At 44.8% G+C, this 21735-nt stretch overlaps 1 protein-coding gene across 2 annotated transcripts in view; it reads right to left on the bottom strand.

Moving 5' to 3' along the window:
• Window positions 1–21735, bottom strand: part of gsk3b.L (glycogen synthase kinase 3 beta L homeolog) — a 49734-nt gene that overhangs the window by 18418 nt on the left and 9581 nt on the right. For both annotated transcript variants that reach the window (XM_018244924.2, NM_001090283.1), the window contains 2 exon segments: window positions 13071–13264; window positions 1699–1782 (listed from right to left, as the gene is read on the bottom strand). In XM_018244924.2, the coding sequence (XP_018100413.1) occupies window positions 1699–1782; window positions 13071–13264 (278 nt within the window).

Genomic DNA, 21735 nt, shown 5'->3' with positions numbered 1-21735 from the left:
ACTTTGAAAGCAGCAAGTAAGTTGCAGGTAAAACCTAGTCCCTTTGTAAAATGTATAATGAAGCAATAGAATTCTTAATGAATCAGATATATCTAGTATAGGTCAATCTAAAAACAACTGGACTTGCTGAGTAATCAATGAAGACGTTTCACTACTCATCCGAGTAGCTTCTTCAGTTACTCGGATGAGTAGTGAAACGTCTTCATTGATTACTCAGCAAGTCCAGTTGTTTTTAGATTGACCTATACTAGATATACTATGACCTGGATGAATGAAAATCTTCATAGTCATAATGAATCAGATGAAAATTAAGCGTAGAACTGGCCAGATATGGGATGACTTTGACGTAGTTGTTCAGCTTAAATATATTGTAATATATGGACAAACAATCCCTGTTTTGTTTAAAGGGTAAGGCATTTTTCAGTAGCAGTAGCACAAAATGTCTCTGTCTTAAATATATTGATAATGGGTTGAGTGCAGAGGAATCTTGTATTTGACTATATGTATTTTGTGTGGTGAGCACAACTTTCCCTTGTTTGTTGACATGGGGCTAGTCTATAATTATAGCTATAATTAACCCAGAGGACACCCCTGCAGAGAGCAGCCAAGACTGGAGAAATTACTCACTTCCTGTGCATGCATGATGATGTCACACCTGGGGAGGAAGTGGATAACAAAGTGAAACTGCAACTGTCACTCTAACTGACCTTCAGGCTGGGGCCCCTTAGCTCATAACAAGGTTACAGATATATAGAAACATTGGGGTGTCACCCTGCTATAGTTCCAGTGGTACCCAGGGTACAAATAGACACTCACCCCAAATCTCCCCCTAACTGACCTTCAGACTGGGCCCCCTTAGCTCATAACAAGGTTACAGATATATAGAAACATTGGGGTGTCACCCTGCTATAGTTCCAGGGGTACCCAGGGTACAAATAAGCACTCACCCCAAATCTCCCCCTAACTGGCCTTCAGACTGGGCCCCCTTAGCTCATAACAAGGTTACAGATATATAGAAACATTGGGGTGTCACCCTGCTATAGTGCCAGGGGTACCCAGGGTACAAATAATCACTCACCCCAAATCTCCCCCTAACTGACCTTCAGGCTGGACCCCCTTAGCTCATAACAAGGTTACAGATATATAGAAACATTGGGGTGTCACCCTGCTATAGTTCCAGGGGTACCCAGGGTACAAATAAGCACTCACCCCAAATCTCCCCCTAACTGGCCTTCAGGCTGGGCCCCCTTAGCTCATAACAAGGTTACAGATATATAGAAACATTGGGGTGTCGCCCTGCTATAGTTCCAGGGGTACCCAGGGTACAAATAAACACTCACCCCAAATCTCCCCCTAACTGACCTTCAGACTGGGCCCCCTTAGCTCATAACAAGGTTACAGATATATAGAAACATTGGGGTGTCGCCCTGCTATAGTTCCAGGGGTATCCAGGGTACAAATAAACACTCACCCCAAATCTCCCCCTAACTGACCTTCAGACTGGGCCCCCTTAGCTCATAACAAGGTTACAGATATATAGAAACATTGGGGTAACTCAGGTAACCAGTGAATGGGCACAGTTGCCAGATAACAAATATGAATGTGCACAAATATAGTCCACTTATCACATCAGCAAAGTAGCATAGCAAGGGTTAATTAAGGGTTAATATAAAGAGAAAGCACTAGGAGGCGACTCACCTTCTCCCCACTGGAGTAGAAGAAGTAGCGCAGACGCACAATGTTGCAGTGATCCAGCTTTCTCATGATCTGCAGTTCTCGATTCTGCAACAGAAGCACAAGGAGAATGAATGAATGAGAGGGACATTTGATTGGCTTTTCTCAGTCTCGGGGCCCCCAGTGTAGGAAGTGGGGGTACTGTAGCACCCGGCATTTTTAAGAGAGTGTTCCCTGTGTTGGCACAGACGTCGCACGGGTGACAGATCTATACTGTGTGACAGTTGCCAGCAGCTGATTATGATTATGGTTCCTGTATATCTCAGGGTACATATAATTAATGTCGCAATTGAGCAGCCAATAGAGGGACGGCGGCACAGGCTGCGGCAGGGAGAAAGCCCTGGGGCTACAGAGCCAGACTGATCAATAGCCAGTGAGCAAGCGAAAGGATCATTATGTGTATGGTGGGGGGTTGTTAGCCAGTGTTTATAGAGAACGAGCAGCAGGCACAGGCTTTATGGCCACATGCAATATAAGGCTGGGGGGGGGCAAGACTGTGGCCCCCTCTTTTGTCACCATCTGTTCTACTGAGCAACCCCCCTCCCATCCTGCCGAAGGAACGCCCACCAATCCTGAGCCAGCCCGCCTGCCCTGTGTGACCCCTGCCTGAAACCAGCACTTCTATTACATTCTCTCTCTGTACAGACTATGAGCAAATTTAGGGGACTGTTCCTGCTGAATTGTGCTTAGTACACGGAATACCTATGTACCATAGTTTTATGGGATCTCTCTGTACAGACTATGAGCAAACTTAGGGGACTGTTCCTGCTGAATTGTGCTTAGTACAGGGAATACCTATACTGCCATAGTTTTATGGGATCTCTCTGTACAGACTATGAGCAAATTTAGGGACTGTTCCTGCTGAATTGTGCTTAGTACAGGGAATACCTATGTACCATAGTTTTATGGGATCTCTCTGTACAGACTATGAGCAAACTTAGGGACTGTTCCTGCTGAATTGTGCTTAGTACAGGGGAATACCTATGTACCATAGTTTTATGGGATCTCTCTGTACAGACTATGAGCAAACTTAGGGACTGTTCCTGCTGAATTGTGCTTAGTACAGGGAATACCTATGCTGCCATAGTTTTATGGGATCTCTCTGTACAGACTATGAGCAAACTTAGGGACTGTTCCTGCTGAATTGTGCTTAGTACAGGGAATACCTATGCTGCCATAGTTTTATGGGATCTCTCTGTACAGACTATGAGCAAACTTAGGGACTGTTCCTGCTGAATTGTGCTTAGTACAGAGGAATACCTATGCTGCCATAGTTTTATGGGATCTCTCTGTACAGACTATGAGCAAATTTAGGGGACTGTTCCTGCTGAATTGTGCTTAGTACAGGGAATACCTATGTGCCATAGTTTTATGGGATCTCTCAGTACAGACTATGAGCAAACTTAGGGACTGTTCCTGCTGAATTGTGCTTAGTACAGGGGAATACCTATGTGCCATAGTTTTATGGGATCTCTCTGTACAGACTATGAGCAAACTTAGGGACTGTTCCTGCTGAATTGTGCTTAGTACACGGAATACCTATGTACCATAGTTTTATGGGATCTCTCTGTACAGACTATGAGCAAACTTAGGGGACTGTTCCTGCTGAATTGTGCTTAGTACAGGGAATACCTATACTGCCATAGTTTTATGGGATCTCTCTGTACAGACTATGAGCAAATTTAGGGACTGTTCCTGCTGAATTGTGCTTAGTACAGGGAATACCTATGTACCATAGTTTTATGGGATCTCTCTGTACAGACTATGAGCAAACTTAGGGACTGTTCCTGCTGAATTGTGCTTAGTACAGGGAATACCTATGCTGCCATAGTTTTATGGGATCTCTCTGTACAGACTATGAGCAAACTTAGGGACTGTTCCTGCTGAATTGTGCTTAGTACAGGGAATACCTATGCTGCCATAGTTTTATGGGATCTCTCTGTACAGACTATGAGCAAACTTAGGGACTGTTCCTGCTGAATTGTGCTTAGTACAGAGGAATACCTATGCTGCCATAGTTTTATGGGATCTCTCTGTACAGACTATGAGCAAACTTAGGGACTGTTCCTGCTGAATTGTGCTTAGTACAGGGAATACCTATGCTGCCATAGTTTTATGGGATCTCTCTGTACAGACTATGAGCAAACTTAGGGACTGTTCCTGCTGAATTGTGCTTAGTACAGGGAATACCTATGTTGTCATAGTTTTATGGGATCTCTCTGTACAGACTATGAGCAAACTTAGGGGACTGTTCCTGCTGAATTGTGCTTAGTACAGGGAATACCTATGCTGCCATAGTTTTATGGGATCTCTCTGTACAGACTATGAGCAAACTTAGGGACTGTTCCTGCTGAATTGTTCTTAGTACAGGGAATACCTGTGCTGCCATAGTTTTATAGTGTAGCAAACTGACAGGGAAATAAATTGGGACAATCAGTTACTATATGAGGTATTGGGAATAAATGAGAGGTACCAGAGCATGTGAGGGAATTGAGGTGCTTAGATGAGAGAGATAAGGGATATGAGAGAGGAATGACAACACCCACACTAATACCATTTCACCAGCCCTAACGTCTTCTCAGAACTGGATACTGGGTTCATGTGGGGGCGGCCATGTAGAAATGCAAGTTCCAGTTCCCTCACCAAGAGGAAATGTGGTCAGAATTTCTATGATTTTAAGGGGGGCACAAGCTATCAGACTTATGCCCACATCAGGCACTCAATTATTAGGGAACAATCTGTGTGGAATTTCTATGGGGCCTTGGGTTCCAGAGAGGGTTCATGTACAGATACCAGCCAGGCAAAGAGAGAGTTAATCTACAGACACCAGCCAGGCACTGAGAGGGTTAATCTACAGACACCAGCCAGGCACCGAGAGGGTTAATCTACAGACTCCAGCCAGGCACAGAAAGGGTTAATCTACAGACACCAGCCAGGCACAGAGAGGGTTAATCTACAGACATGCCAGGCTCAGAAAGGGTTAATCTAGACACCAGCCAGGCACAGAAAGGGTTAATCTACAGACACCAGCCAGGCACAGAGAGGGTTAATCTAAAGACACCAGCCAGTCACAGAGAGGGTTAATCTACAGACACATGCCAGGCACAGAGAGGGTTAATCTAAAAACACCAGTCAGGCACAGAGAGGGTTAATCTACAGACACCAGCCAGGCACAGAGAGGGTTAATCTACAGATACCAGCCAGTCACAGAGAGGGTTAATCTACAGACACCAGCCAGGCACAGAAAGGGTTAATCTACAGATACCAGCCAGGCACAGAAAGGGTTAATCTACAGATACCAGCCAGGCACAGAGAGGGTTAATCTACAGATACCAGCCAGGCACAGAAAGGGTTAATCTACAGATACCAGCCAGGCACAGAGAGGGTTAATCTAAAGACACCAGTCAGGCACAGAGAGGGTTAATCTACAGACACCAGCCAGGCACAGAGAGGGTTAATCTACAGACTCCAGCCAGGCACAGAAAGGGTTAATCTACAGACACCAGCCAGGCACTGAGAGGGTTAATCTACAGACACCAGCCAGGCACAGAGAGGGTTAATCTACAGACATGCCAGGCTCAGAAAGGGTTAATCTAGACACCAGCCAGGCACAGAAAGGGTTAATCTACAGACACCAGCCAGGCACAGAGAGGGTTAATCTAAAGACACCAGCCAGTCACAGAGAGGGTTAATCTACAGACACATGCCAGGCACAGAGAGGGTTAATCTAAAAACACCAGTCAGGCACAGAGAGGGTTAATCTACAGACACCAGCCAGGCACAGAGAGGGTTAATCTACAGATACCAGCCAGTCACAGAGAGGGTTAATCTACAGACACCAGCCAGGCACAGAAAGGGTTAATCTACAGATACCAGCCAGGCACAGAAAGGGTTAATCTACAGATACCAGCCAGGCACAGAGAGGGTTAATCTAAAGACACCAGCCAGTCACAGAGAGGGTTAATCTACAGACACATGCCAGGCACAGAGAGGGTTAATCTACAGATACCAGCCAGGCACAGAGAGGGTTAATCTACAGATACCAGCCAGGCACAGAAAGGGTTAATCTACAGATACCAGCCAGGCACAGAGAGGGTTAATCTAAAGACACCAGTCAGGCACAGAGAGGGTTAATCTACAGACACCAGCCAGGCACAGAGAGGGTTAATCTACAGATACCAGCCAGGCACAGAGAGGGATAATCGACAGATACCAGCCAGGCACAGAGAGGGTTAATCTACAGACACCAGCCAGGCACAGAGAGGGTTAATCCTTGCACACCAATAATTATTTCCATGGGATTTAGGGCAGAACTAAGGAGGAGGGGCTGAGGCAGGTTGAACTCAGGGCAGTTGCATAAGAAGGCGGGGCACCAGTTGCCAGGTAACCATGTGCATTCACTAACTTTAAATGTGGAACCCAACACCCAGACACGGCACTAAAAGGGAAAAGAAACAGAAATCATAGACCTGCCCCAAAGCTCTGAGTTATACAGAGAGAAAGACACACAGTGTGTAATAAGACAATGAGTGAGACAATGAGACAGTGAGTGTGTGACACTGAGTGAGACCATGAGTGGGTGTCTGTGTGACACAGTGAGTGAGACAATGAGACAGATGTTAGTGTCTCACACTCAATATCAGAGTGCACAGTGGAGCAGGGATGGAAATAGAACATATCTGAACTCCATGCTGCTCCTTATTGCAGTGACTCACAGACATACAATACATGTAGGTGAGTGAAGCCTTAGGCAGCCATGTGTCTATTCTAGTGGTAACAGGTGTGAGTGTGAGTGTGAGTGTGCCAATGTTTGGGCTCATGCTGGTCCAGCCATCAGAGGGTACAGTGATGCTGGGCTCAAGATGTCTCATGGATCACACAGTCAGCACCCAGTCACCCCAGCTGATCCCCACTGTCAGAGCTAAGGGTGCTGGGAGCCAGTACAGATAATAAAGTAACATCCCCTCACTCCCGTGCACATTCCATGCGGCCCAATGGCACTGCCCCTGAGCAACTGGCGGCTCACGACTCTCTCTGATTGGCTCACAGCCATACAGATCCCACACTCACAGCTGGCACAGTGACTGGCACACACCCTACAGCTCAAACATGGGGCACAATATTCTAATACTGAGTGTGTAGCCACACGTTCCTCTGCTGTGAGTTTGTGGCAAACATATATATCACTGCAGGGGGTGGGTGCAGATATCAGGGCTGAGGGTGGGTGCCTATGTATCACTGCAGGGGGTGGGTGCAGATATCAGGGCTGCGGGTGGGTGCCTATGTATTACTGCAGGGGGTGGGTGCAGATATCAGGGCTGTGGGTGGGTGCCTATGTATTACTGCAGGGCTGGGTGCAGATATCAGGGCTGCGGGTGGGTGCCTATGTATTACTGCAGGGGTGGGTGTATATATGCATGGCTGCAGTGTTTGTGGCCATACATTAGACAGCAAGTGTGGGGATACAGATGTTACTGCAGTGATTGCATTTTCTTATTCTGACTGTCACTCTGCTCAGCTGAGAAACCGAGGTGGCAAAATACTCACTGGGCACGGCAAAGCCTCTGCTTATGGCTTGTTAGTGGCATTTCTGAGAGACGCTGCCAGAATGTGCCACCCACCATGCTCTGGTGACAGGGGATTCTGGGTATTAAGCCTTAAAATGGAATCCATTGCTGCCCCATGCAGGGAGTTATAGTTTTTGGTTCTATGATTCACTCCATGAGAGGTCTACTACAGCCTATACAAGGGGCATGTGGCACACTACATCTGGCATTCTGTATAATAGTGTTGCAGCAGCGCACACCTGGCATACACTGGCACACACTGGCACACACTGGCACACACTGGCACACCATCCCAACACAATATACACACATTACAAGCTGCACATAATAAATGCAATAAAGCCTTCAGCCTTCACACGTTTCAAGCCATGTGTTTGACCATACGATGCCCATTCATAAAGCAAAATATGAGGGTATAAAATGCAGGAAGAACACAAGCGGGCAGGGATTACAGTTGGCACAATATCACGCACTGCCCATTCATAATAGTAAATATTGAGGTATAACACAAATATGAATGGCACAGGCAGGGATTACAGCTGGCACAATGCCTCACTGGGGAATCCAGCAGAACATGTTGCCCATTCAACTTGCTGGGGGTTTGGGAGAAGCAGGGAGTCATTGAAATAAAAACGAACAATGACCAAAAGTTGATAGTTGTGTGTGTGTGTATATATATATATATTTAACTTCACAAGAGGGGGACCGCTACAAGTTCACACTCCCTATTCGCTGCTCCAGTCGGGTGCTCAGTCCGCAGCGTCCCCACTGCTAGAATTCACTCAGACATCAAAAAAGGGAGGACGGCACTCCGATACATGGAATATGCTTTTTATACCAGATTCATACAAGGATCCAACGCCCTACGCGTTTCGGGAATCACTCCCTTAATCATAGGCGATGCCTATTTTTTTGTCTCTGCACCGCCCTGAACATTCATCCTAGGGAGCGGACCACCGTGTGGAAAAAAAAAGAGCAGGCACTTCCAACGACCAATCCTCCAGGCATTCATTTTATTTCAGTATTCAAGGATACAGCCTTGCGCGTTTCATATCATTCAGATATTTAATCATAGGCCTATCAATAATCTAAATGGTATGAAATATGAATGAATAAGGCTGTATCGTTGTATACCGAAATAAAATCACTCGTGATTTGACAAGTCTGCCTGGAGGATTGGTCTTTGGAAGTGCCTCCTCTTTTTTTTCTATTCAGTGAAATAAAAGCTTGCCCCGAGCTCTAACACCAACTCCCTGTAAGCACTGGATTAATGATACCCTCGTATATTTGTCCTCCAGTGTCACAGCACTAATCCCAGGCACATGGTTGGAATTAGCGGGGGGGGGGGGGGGGCTGAAGCAGCACATGTGATCTCTGGCCACTGACACTCAACAGGAGCTGAAGGCCCGGCCCCCCCAACCAGCTGCCGACAGAGTGGAGTGGCCGAGAGTTATAATGCGGGGAGTTATAATGCGTAGAGTGGCCGGGAGTTATAATGTGAGGAATGGCTGGGAGTTATAATGCGGGCCAATGAGATTATGGAGAGAGATGGGGGTGCTGATACCCAGACACACACAGAGATGAATACTCTGGGCCTGGAGCAGTAAATACACAAGTCCCAACTCAGTCACGAGGATAAGAGGGTCAAGGTTCAGTAAAGCTGGACATAGATGTAAAGATTATTAAAAGATCTTTTCCTTATTATTAGACCAAGATTATCTTGAAACGATCGTTTAAATGTACGGTTTGTCCATCAACTAAAAAGACCATTTCAAGCGATGTTGTCTAGTTGTAGCCAGGTAACTTGGCCCAGCAAACAATTGGTCAATAGATTTCACGGTGACCCATGAAAATATTCTAACCCAGCCGATCAATTTTCTGACTGATGTTGGGCGAAAAATCGTAAAATGCACCATCGTTTGATTCCCACTAACCTCACGATAATTTGACGGATTGGTTGGATTGCACTAAAATCAGTTTTACATCAAAGAAAAATCTTTGCGTCTATGGGGACCTTTAAGCTGGCCATAGACACAATGATCTAAACGTACGAATCCTCCATCCGTACGATTTTGGGACCGTGTGTAGAGAGAGTCCCGACATTTTTAGTCCCACGGAGACCAGTCGTTTGGTTGATGGGACAGGTTAGAAGATTTCTGTTGGTTACAGATAATATCTCTGTGTGTATTGCTGATTGGATGATTTTCACTCACCAGCTTTGTCAGACATAAGTATCGTAGGATTACTGTCAGGGGCAGAACATCGGCTCATCTCTTCTTTTACTACTTTATTTCATCTGAATAGTTAGTGGCAGGTTGGGAGATGGGGAAGTCTGATTGTTCCAGGAGTCTAATGATCAGATCTTTGTGTCTATGGGCAGATTTAGTCTCCCTCCCAATCCAGACTGACAATAACTCATGTGCAGACATAGGGTGTATATGGGAGGAGTGGTATATAAAGAAGTGACGGCTACATGGGCGACTGGGACCATTTCTGGGTCACACTTTTATATGGCCCAGCAGGAATGGCCCAGTCTGAGGAAAGAGAGAAGTGACCTGCCCCCACATTGTGCTTGTGTGGACCCCCCATAATTGTACAAATTAAAATTTGTGTGTCTGTGTGTGCTTGTGTGTGTGTCAGTCTGGGTGTCTGTTTGTGTGGGTGTCTGTTTGTGTGGGTGTCTGTTTGTGTGGGTGTCTGTTTGTGTGGGTGTCTGTTTGTGTGGGTGTCTGTTTGTGTGGGTGTCTGTTTGTGTGGGTGTCTGTTTGTGTGGGTGTCTGTTTGTGTGGGTGTCTGTTTGTGTGGGTGTCTGTTTGTGTGGGTGTCTGTTTGTGTGGGTGTCTGTTTGTGTGGGTGTCTGTTTGTGTGGGTGTCTGTTTGTGTGGGTGTCTGTTTGTGTGGGTGTCTGTTTGTGTGGGTGTCTGTTTGTGTGCGTGTCTGTTTGTGTGCGTGTCTGTTTGTGTGCGTGTCTGTTTGTGTGCGTGTCTGTTTGTGTGCGTGTCTGTTTGTGTGCGTGTCTGTTTGTATGTCTGTGTGTATGTCTGTGTGTGTGATTGTGTGTGCGTATGTCTGTTTGTGTGCGTGTCTGTTTGTCTGTGTGTGCTTGTGTATCTGCCTGTGTGTCTGTGTGTCTATGTCTGTGTGTGTGTGTGTCTATGTCTGTATGTCTGTGTGTGTCTGTGTGTGTGTGTGTGTGTGTGTGTCTGTGTGTGTGTGTCTGTGTGTGTAGCGGGGGAGGGATCAGCCTTCTGCCACAGCCGTTGTACTACAACAATGTGATCCCCACACAAACCCCCCCCCCAACAAATGCTGATCTGTTAAATACAACTGAGGCCCCAGTGATACCTCTTACCCCCACTGATTTGGCCCAAGATTTACCCCCACTGCTTTGGCCCAAGATTTACCCCTCAGCCCTGCCATTGTGGCCCCAGAGATACCCCTTCACAATAGCTTCTATGGCCCTATTAATTTTCCTGACCCCTGTGGCTCCTGGCCGGGAAGGTGAGGGGGTTGATGGGTAGCCCGTATGCCTGTTGCTGTGGCCCAGTGGGCTGCCACTTAGCTGTGATATTTAGGGCCGTGCACTCCCAGAATGCCAGTGTAAAGAGGCATTGTGCAGCTTCTCGCTGAGCTGGGAGCTCTACAGGGAGAGCCACAAAGAACCTTCTAATTAAACCAATTAATTAAAGTAATCAACAATTCCTTTATAAATTACTAGATTTTTTTCCTACCCAGACATTAACCCTGTGTGGTTCAGTTATTCGGATGCCTACACACACACACACACTTTACGAATTGTGGCAACTCTGGCAGTATTGGGTTAATGGATAGGCTGGCATAGGAATGAATGGAGCCGGGAGATTGGGGGAACGATATCAGGCATGCCCACGTGAGAAAGCGCATCTTGCACAACACCCCTATTAATAGCAGCAACGCAGCCGCCCCCACACCAACTCCAGTGAACACAATTAGATGCAAGTGGAAAAGAACCTCACAGAGGGGTAATAGGACCACTGAATGTTAGTGTCTGAGCAACAGGGCCGGACGGGGGGCAGAAGCACCCAACCAGTTGCACTCTGGGTTGGGGAATATCTCATGATAGACGTCAGCTTAAATCCTACCATTAATGGAGAAGGAAAACTACCAAAGCAGTTTATTGCCAATAGATTAGCCACAATAGTGCAAGTTATAAGACTATATTTATTCTGCAGAATGCTTTACCATCCCTGAGTAACCAGCTCTAGAAGCTCTCTCCCTGCTCACTCATAGCTCTGGGCTCAGATTGCAGCAGGGAGGGGAGGAGGGAGAGAGGAACAAACTGAGCATGCTCAAGCCCTAGCCCTGGAGGTTTAAGCTGAAAACAGTTAGTCTGATACAGAAGCCCATGAGTACACAATAGAAGGAAAGAAATGTGATGTTTGACAGAGGACTCAGAGCAGCATTACTTTAAGGGGTTACTGGTGTATTTATATAGACCTTTCTGATAAAGCTTACTTACTTTTAGCCTTTCCTTCTCCTTTAAGGGAGGACAAAGGGCACATGTTGGGTAAAAATGTTATCCCCCAACCAAAGGTGAGGACTAATAGAGCACGCATTACAATGGTTTTTTTTTTTTTTTTTTTAAATAAAATGCCCCCGCCAGCGCTACACTACCCTCACCGGGAGAGAGCTCCTGGCGCAAGCAGCCATGTCCGGTTACTCACATGCGCCTAATGAAAATGTGCCTCGAATTGCTTATTATGCGCATGCGAGTGACACAACATGGCTGCTCGCTCCCGGTACGGGCATTTTTTTAAAAAAAAAAAATAAAATAAAAATCTACTGTTATTCCCAAACGGAATGCTATTAGCCCGCACTTTTGGTTGGGGATAACATTTTTACCCAACAGGTGCCATTTAAAGTGGACCTGTCACCCAGACACAAAAATCTGTATAATAAAAGTCATTTTCAAATTAAACATGAATTCCAATTTCTATTTTTTATTAAAGCATTCATAGTTGTTGTAAACTCATTTAAATATCTCATCTGTCAATCAAATATTGTCTGCCCCTCCTCTATGCCGTGGCATAGAGGCGGGGCAGACAATTACTTTCACTTTCCATTCAGCACTTCCTACATGTCACTGTTCTCCACCCATTCCCCCAGTTCTCTTCACCATTTAATTGTGTAACCAGGACATGGGGATGGACACCAGGTCCCCCATTCTGGTGTATAAACAAGATTCTGAGATGATGCAAGGCTTGTCTTAATAACAAAATGGCTCCTGCCTGTTTGCTATCATTATAAATTCCCAGACCAAAGGAAACAAGATTCAAATAATTTATATAGTGTAATTAAAGTTCATTTTGCTTGACTAATGTGATAAAATAGGATTTTAAATAATTATTTTGGGTGACGGGTCCCCTTTAAGGATAAAAGGGTCACAGATGGAATAATGGGAAGCAATCACTGCCAGGAAGGGCATCCCAAAATGATATGATCACTTACAGACTAGGCCAGATGAGTGTTCCCTGTGATATGGGCAGCGGGGCACAGACAGAAGCTGAACAGAAATCCCTATGAGACAAACACTTGGGGCCCTCCACTGCTGTATAACATGCAAGGTCCAATTATACAATATATACAGACTTCTATTAGAGAGCCAGGCACATTGGAGGTCAAGGTTAGGGTTTACCTGCACCCATTATCCTATACGCCCCTGTTACAGTTCTATCATCATTCAAGAATGAAATGACCCCACCTGCCCAAAACAACCCACAAGAAACTCACCTTAAACCTCTTGTCTTGCAGCACCTTCTTGATAGCCACCAGCTCTCCCGTGTCGCACAGTTTGGCCTGGTACACCACACCAAACGATCCGTTGCCAATGACCTTGGTGTCCGTATAGGTGACTTCTTGCTGTCTGTCGGGCCCCTGGCCTGGGGTCGCTACTACTGTGGTTACCTTGCTGCCATCTTTATCTCCTAGGAAGAGAATAGAGAAACGGAGGGATCAGAAAAGTAACGTGTATCTCTTGGCACTGGCTGATCATTATCTTCCAATCACACGGGATTCGGCACTGCAAGTTCTAACCAAGGAACCATGCTCTCTGCATTCAATCAGCAGTGCAAGCCACGCTTCCCCAATCCCACAGGTGTGGCCCCCAGACTGTCATAGGCACTAGCCCTGAGATCCCAACACAAATATAAAATAAATACTGGCGCTTTATAACCACCAATTAGCTCCTTTTATAGGTAGGAAAGTGCAATTAGTAAAATATCTACACAGTTCTTAGCTGGGTCAGTGGCCCTTAGACTGGGGGCCCCTGGTCAGGGAAGGACAGAGGCCCACAGGAGCCACTATCAAATATCCAATTTCTAATGTATTCATTTAAGTGACCAGTGGCCTTGGGCAGTTATTTCTTCCACTCTCACAGCAAAATGACACAAAGCAGTGCTGCAAACATAAAGGATCATGGGTATGGGATCTTTCATCTGGAATCCCATCATCCAGACATCTCCTGAGTTACGGGAAGGCATCTCCCACAGGGTCCATTTAAAGCAAATCAGTGTACTTTTAAAAAATTATTTGCTTTTTCTCTGCGTTAATAAAACAGAGTACTTGATCCCAACTGGGCTCCATAAAACCATATTGGGGGTGAAATCCTATTGGGTTTATTTCATGTTGAAATGATACACAAACAAAACAAACCTCTCAGAATAAAGTCATATTTCCCCCAAACTGCACAATATAATCACCGAGTCTATAGATGAGACTTTACATGTTGTATCAACAATCCCCACTAATACTTCCAATACTTAATTAACCCATAGGGCAATCAAAGGACGGAGGGCACAGACACAAAAGGAGAATACACAGCAGTCAAAGCTGGGTCCTGTTTATCAGCCAGGTTTGACCCCTGTTATATATACAATATATTTTACTTTCTGACTTTTAAAAGGTGATCTGTTGTCAAAATGTTTTGAGAAACATTTGAAAGTTGCCCTTTAAAGGAAAACTAAAGCTTAACTAAAGAATTAGGCTAGAAATGTTGTACGTGATGTTTTGTGTTTCTGTACCAGCCCAAGGCAACCACAGCCCTTTAGCAGTAAAGATCTGTGTCTCCAAAGATGCCCCAGTAGCTCCCCATCTTCTTTTCTGCTGATTCACTGATTCACATGCTCTGTGCTGCTGTCACTTACTGAGCTTAGGGAGCCACTCACAATATACAGTACACATAGAATAGAAATGTCACAATATAAGGCTGATTAGTAATTAATACACATAATTACTACATGGCAGCACAGAAACCAGTGCAATTAGCATCAGAATGGAATAATCAGCAAACCTGTAGCATCAGCTTATATTACAGCCAGGGAAGCTCATTTTCTGCTGGATAATTAGTGACGAGCCCTAAGCTTAGCTTCTCAACAGCCAATCAGAGCCCACTGAGCATGTGAGTGTCACAGACACTTTCCAAGATGGTGACCCCCTGTGACAAGTTTGAAGTCCTGGATCATTGCTGCTATTGACAAGCTCAAACTTTAGCCTCCTGCAATAAGTTCACTAGAGAAAATAGGACATTTTTAGCCCTATTCATTTTTAGGGTTCAGTTCTCCTTTAAAGGAAGTTCGATGGGATATGACTACAGGCAGGGAGCAATATTTGGGACAGGAGCACCGTAAAGAGCGAATTAGGAAAGGTAATAAAGGCCCATAGTATGGCAGATGGCCAGTAAGCCTTGGGTATATAGTACTCTCATTAGTAACTAAGCATTAGTGTATACACAAGTCCTGTGCCCATTGCTACCTGTAGGCTTTATTAGCCGCATGCATATGTATGAGCCCATTTCCTAGTTTATATAATATAGATGAAGGAAACATATATTATAGAGAGTGAGCCTGTGCAATGGGAGAGTGTGGGGGGGGAGGCAGTTAATAATTAGCAGTGCTGTACATGAGGCTCAAGCAGTAATAGAACTAAAAGCCCATGGTATAAGACAGCGAGAGCCATTGCTATGAGTGGCCATTCAGGTGCCCCCCACAGTCATTTCCATTGATGACATTGGTTGGTTCCCAGGCTGTTTCAGTTGGGCCCAGATGAACCAGTCGAGGGGGGGCAGGGGTAACAGCTGGTGTGACCTTTTGTATGTGCCCACCCATGCGATTAAATCAATGTAGGGACGGAGCTACCTATCCCCATATGCAACAGCCTGCGGAGTGATACAAGTACCACTGTACACTGCCACCCGGAAACACCGGAAGAAGCACCAGCAGCCGCATTAATGGCCAATAGTATACACGTGTCCGACAAAGCAAACTCTGCATATTCCCTACACATTTCTTTCTAACCAGAATATGCCCTTATCAACGGGAGGTACCGGGTATACGGAATTTGATATCAATATTCTCTAAATGAAAAATGAAGGGATGAAACATAATTGTGTCTCTTTATAGGTCCCTGGTGAGGCCTCATCTGGAGTATGGGGGCAGTTTTGGACTCCAGTCCTTAAGAGGGATATAAATGAGCTGGAGAGAGTGCAGAGACTAAGTGCAACTAAACTGGTTAGAGGGAGGGAAGAGTTAAATTATGAGGGGAGACTGACAAGGTTGGGGTTGTTTTCTCTGGGGGAAAAAAGGCGCTTGTGAGGGGACATGATTAGACTTTACAAGTACATTAGAGGACATTATAGACAAATAGCAGGGGACCTTTTTACCCATAAAGAGAATCACGTACCAGAGGCCTCCCCTTCAGACTAGAGGAAAAGAAGTTTCATTTAAAGGAACAGAGTAGGGGCTTCATCACAGTGAGGACAGTGAGGTTGGGGAATGCACTGCCGGGTGATGATTCAGTTAATGACTATAAGAGGGACTTGGATGATTTCTTGGACAGACATAATACAAAGGCTATTGTGATACTAAACTCTATAGTTAGTATAGATATGGGGATATATCATTTATGTGACAGTAGGGAGGGGTGTGTGTATGGGGCTGGGTTTTCATTTGGAGGGGTTGGACTTGATGGACTTTGGCTTTTTTCAACCCAATTTAACTATGTAACTATAAATGTAACTATGTAAATATAAGTTTAGCAAAAAAGTTGCAAACCTTCTACAAATAACCTTAGGGTATATTTATCCATATCCTCAGAGATGTGCCCTTCCTCTTCCCTCCATATTCTTCCACTATATTCATCCTTTATCCTCTTACTACATATACTCTGAGTATATATACACATCCTTTCACACACTGTCTCCATATCCTCAGAGTAGATTTAGCTGCCTTCTTTTTCTTCATATCCTCCCATTATATTTAACCCTTTTTCCTCTTCCTCCATATCTCCCAGGTGTATATATCCTCCTGCTCTTTTCCTCCATTTCCTATGAGTAAATGTATCCACTTCCTCTTTCTCCACATCCTCAAAGAATATGTTTCGTTTCCTCTTTGCCTCCAAATCCTCCCAGTATATTTATCTTGTTCCTCTTTCTCCATAGCCTCCAAATATATGAATCCTCTCATCTCTTCCTCCATTTCCTCTGAGTAGACGTGTCCCCTACTTCTCTTCCTTCATATCCTCTTAGTATATTTATCCTTTATCTCTCATCCTCCCAGTATAATTATCCCTCTCCTCTATTTCCTCACAGCATATTTAAAACGGAACTCTTTTCCTCCATATCTTAGTATATTTAGCCCTCCTCTCTCCCTCCTTGCCCTTAGAGCATAATTACCCGAACCCTTCATACTCTATACGCTTCCACTGACAATTACTTGCCCTCCCAGTAAATGCAGTAGCCACAGCAGCTCCTCAGGATTCTTGTCAATAAGCAGATGGGCAGACTGATCCCGCCCGGCGGCAGTTTAGTGAAACAGACAGTTGGCTGTCACAGCAAATCCCTTGCCTGATGTTCCGAGGCTGCTCCAGCCCAACAATAACCCCAGTGCAGCTCTGTTATAGAAACACAGGAAGGAGCGCAGTACAGCAGCGGCTCATGAGAGAGAGTGCTAGCTGCAGGGTGAAAGTGACTTTTCCCCAATGGATACAATATGGCAGCTCCAACCCAAATGTACTGATTCAAAGCCACAGGCAAGGCATGTGTTGTAGGGCCAGATCGCACATGAGAGCAGGACGGTTCCCACTCACTCAGCAAAGCAAACATTGAATCCTTAGTAAAGGTTACTGGGAGTCCTTGAACCACCAATGATAGCCACAGGGCTGGGTAATGTTTAACAGAGATAATGGGATGATTTGTGGCCAGTTACAGGGGAGCTGAGCTGAGAGAGAAACAATGTTCTGCCTTAGGGCTAGTCCACACAAGGAGATTCGGGGAGATTTTGTCGCCTGGCAACTAATCGCCTCATCTTTTGAGCGACTATCTCCCCGAACTGCCTCAGCGTTTTTCCCCATAGTCTAGAATGAAAAGTCGCCTGCGCTAATGCACACGTGGTAATGTGTTCTTCAATAGTCGCCCAAAGTTGCCTCAGTGAGCCACCCTGGATATACATTTTTCTACACACTGTAACTTCAGTATAAAGACACACAGAGCTACTAGTAGCAGCTACTTGTCATGGCTACAACACAGACAATAGCAGAGGCAATTCTCAGTAGTCTATGGCAGGGATTTTGTAGCAACAAAAATTAGCTGCTACTAGTAGCTCTGGACTTAACTGTATTAGATGGTTGTTAGTACAGGGAATACCTATACTGATATAGTTTTATAGGATCTCTCTGTACAGACTATGAGCAAACTTAGGGGACTGTTCCTGCTGAATTGTGCTTAGTACAGGGAATACCTATGTACCATAGTTTTATGGGATCTCTCTGTACAGACTATGAGCAAACTTAGGGACTGTTCCTGCTGAATTGTGAATAACTATACTGGTTCAATGTTATGGAATGTGACAGTTACTTTATAGTAAAACACATATAGAGATCACACAAGGAGTAAGTGATACTTGGAGAATGAGTAGCAACAGAAACTAGTGTATTTGTGTCAGTGTAAAGCAGAGATGAATACACATGGCAGCTCTATGTTGAATACACTATACGTGTCTCATTAAGTCAGGCAGCTAAAGGAATATGTTTAGAAAAGGACTTGGGAAAGTGGTTTCAGGTGGGACCGCAGAAGTGAGTAGAAGCGGTGAGACAATACACACGTATCAGGAGTGATTCCCATGAATAAATCACTAAGCACAAGTCACACAGAAGTGCAGCGGCGTGACACTATACCTATGCTTGTGGCAGCTTCTACCAGGCCCATAATCACCCACATGACTTTGTTTCACACACAGTCTCACACACAGACACACACAAACACAGTAACACACACACACAGTCACACACAGGAGCAGAAGGGAGCAGTGAAGGGCACACTCAGTCACACTTGTCATGCTGTTTAGCAGACAGTTAGGAGCAATTCCTCGCCCAGCTGCCAGTGAGTGACTGATAAAGAGCGGCTGTTGCTGCTGAACAGGAGGCCGGGGTAGGAGAACAGCCCAAAGAACAATGAATGCTGATGAAGAAATCCCCTTCATGTTCAATTGTTTACCCAACAGAAGTAGCAGCACTTCATTCACCCTAGTCTTTTATCAACTTAACTTACTATGTTACTATATACCAGGGATCCCCAACCTTTTGAACCCGTGAGCAACATTCAGACGTAAAAGGAGTTGGGGAGCAACACTAGCATGAAAAAATTTCCTGGGGTGCCAAATAAGGGCTGTGATTGGCCATTTAGTAGCCCTTATGTGGACTGTCAACCTACATTGAGGCTCTGTTTGGCAGTGCACCTGGTTTTTATGCAACTAAAACTTGCCTCTAATCCTGGAATTCAAAAACAAGCTCCTGCTTTGAGGCCACTGGGAGCAACATCCAAGGGGTTGGAGAGCAACATGTTACTCACGAGCTACTGGTTGGGGATCACTGCTATATACTGTTAGCATGCACTGGTAATAGCTGTGTGTTTGCTTCAGAAACTACTATAGTTTATATAAACAAGCTGCTGTGTAGCCATGGGGGCAGCCATTCAAGCACAGGATACACAGTAGATAACAGATAAGTACTACTATAGTTTATATAAACAAGCTGCTGTATAGCCATGGGGGCAGCCATTAAGCACAGGATACACAGTAGATAACAGATAAGTACTACTATAGTTTATATAAACAAGCTGTTGTGTAGCCATGGGGGCAGCCATTCAAGCACAGGATACACAGTAGATAACAGATAAGTACTACTATAGTTTATATAAAAAAGCTGCTGCGTAGTCATGGGGGCAGCCATTCAAGCACAGGATACACAGTAGATAACAGATAAGTACTACTATAGTTTATATAAACAAGCTGCTGTGTAGTCATGGGGGCAGCCATTCAAGCACAGGATACACAGTAGATAACAGATAAGTACTACTATAGTTTATATAAACAAGCTGTTGTGTAGCCATGGGGGCAGCCATTCAAGCACAGGATACACAGTAGATAACAGATAAGTACTACTATAGTTTATATAAACAAGCTGCTGCGTAGTCATGGGGGCAGCCATTCAAGCACAGGATACACAGTAGATAACAGATAAGTACTACTATAGTTTATATAAACAAGCTGCTGTGTAGCCATGGGGGCAGCCATTCAAGCACAGGATACACAGTAGATAACAGATAAGTACTACTATAGTTTATATAAACAAGCTGCTGTGTAGCCATGGGGGCAGCCATTCAAGCACAGGATACACAGTAGATAACAGATAAGTACTACTATAGTTTATATAAACAAGCTGCTGTGTAGCCATGGGGGCAGCCATTCAAGCACAGGATACACAGTAGATAACAGATAAGTACTACTATAGTTTATATAAACAAGCTGCTGTGTAGCCATGGGGGCAGCCATTCAAGCACAGGATACACAGTAGATAACAGATAAGTACTACTATAGTTTATATAAACAAGCTGCTGTGTAGCCATGGGGGCAGCCATTCAAGCACAGGATACACAGTAGATAACAGATAAGTACTACTATAGTTTATATAAAAAAAGCTGCTGTGTAGTCATGCAGGCAGCCATTCAAGCAAAAAAGGCACAGGTTACATAGCAGATAACCAATAAAACCCCATTGTATTGGACAGAGATTACCTGTTATGTGCTATGTAACTGGCATCTTTTCTCCAGCATTCTATAGCAAACACACCAATATTACCAATGCGAGCAACAGTACATTATATGTTAATTACTTTGATGCACTTTCGGCTTTTGATGTGCTCCTTTAAAAACAGAGGAGTTGGAGTTGAAGGATTTATGTACAGACTCCACAGCTCTGGCAAATATATATCTCCCAGAGTCAAATCAAAAATCCAGTGGAAACAAATGCATTATTTTTAAGTATTACCCCAGCATGGCACCACATTCATCCAACTTGTAGCCTATGAATAGTCCCCTGCACTACCTCTCTATAATGTATAGGTTACACACTGAATGCAGTTGATAGTAACATATGTTTAGACTGGCTCTCAAATATTTTCCTTGTCAGTAAACCATAGCAACCAATCAGATTTATACATTTGTTATTCACTTGCACTGGCTCACTAACTCATAGCAACCAATCAGATCCTTACATTCGTTATTCAACCCATAGCAACCAATCAGATTCTCATTCCTAATTTCAGTACTATAACTGCCCTCCATTACTAACCCATAACAACCAATCAGCTGATTCAGTTTATTATGGTAACTGCTGGGCAGTAAATGTGAAGGGCTGATTAGTTGCTATTGTTCCTGTACCACAGCAGTACTACCTACCCTCCTTACTATTCATTGGAGGAGAGTACTACTGTTTGCTTACTATTCTGTGTACACACGTGTATTTGCTCTTCTGGAGAATAAGAGTCATCACATTCCTCACAAACCCTGACACATAAGTGTTTATTTGCCAATCAACTCCACACCAACGTAGAGAAATGTTATGAGCAAAGAACAGTGTCTTTACACCAGAACACCCCAAATCTCCCCCTAACTGACCTTCAGACTGGGCCCCCTTAGCGCATAACAAGGTTACAGATATATAGAAACATTGGGGTGTCACCCTGCTATAGTTCCAGGGGTACCCAGGGTACAAATAAGCACTCACCCCAAATCTCCCCCTAACTGACCTTCAGGCTGGGCCCCCTTAGCTCATAACAAGGTTACAGATATATAGAAACATTGGGGTGTCACCCTGCTATAGTTCCAGGGGTACCCAGGACACAAATAAGCACTCACCCCAAATCTCCCCCTAACTGACCTTCAGACTGGGCCCCCTTAGCTCATAACAAGGTTACAGATATATAGAAACATTGGGGTGTCACCCTGCTATAGTTCCAGGGGTACCCAGGGCACAAATAAAGACTCACCCCAAATCTCCCCCTAGCTGACCTTCAGACTGGCCCCCCCTTAGCTCATAACAAGGTTACAGATATATAGAAACATTGG

Source organism: Xenopus laevis, chromosome 2L (genome assembly GCF_017654675.1).
Source record: "Xenopus laevis strain J_2021 chromosome 2L, Xenopus_laevis_v10.1, whole genome shotgun sequence".
Taxonomy (NCBI): domain Eukaryota; kingdom Metazoa; phylum Chordata; class Amphibia; order Anura; family Pipidae; genus Xenopus; species Xenopus laevis.
The sequence above is the reverse complement of the archived record's forward strand: the minus strand, read 5'-3'. Positions and strand labels throughout refer to the sequence as shown.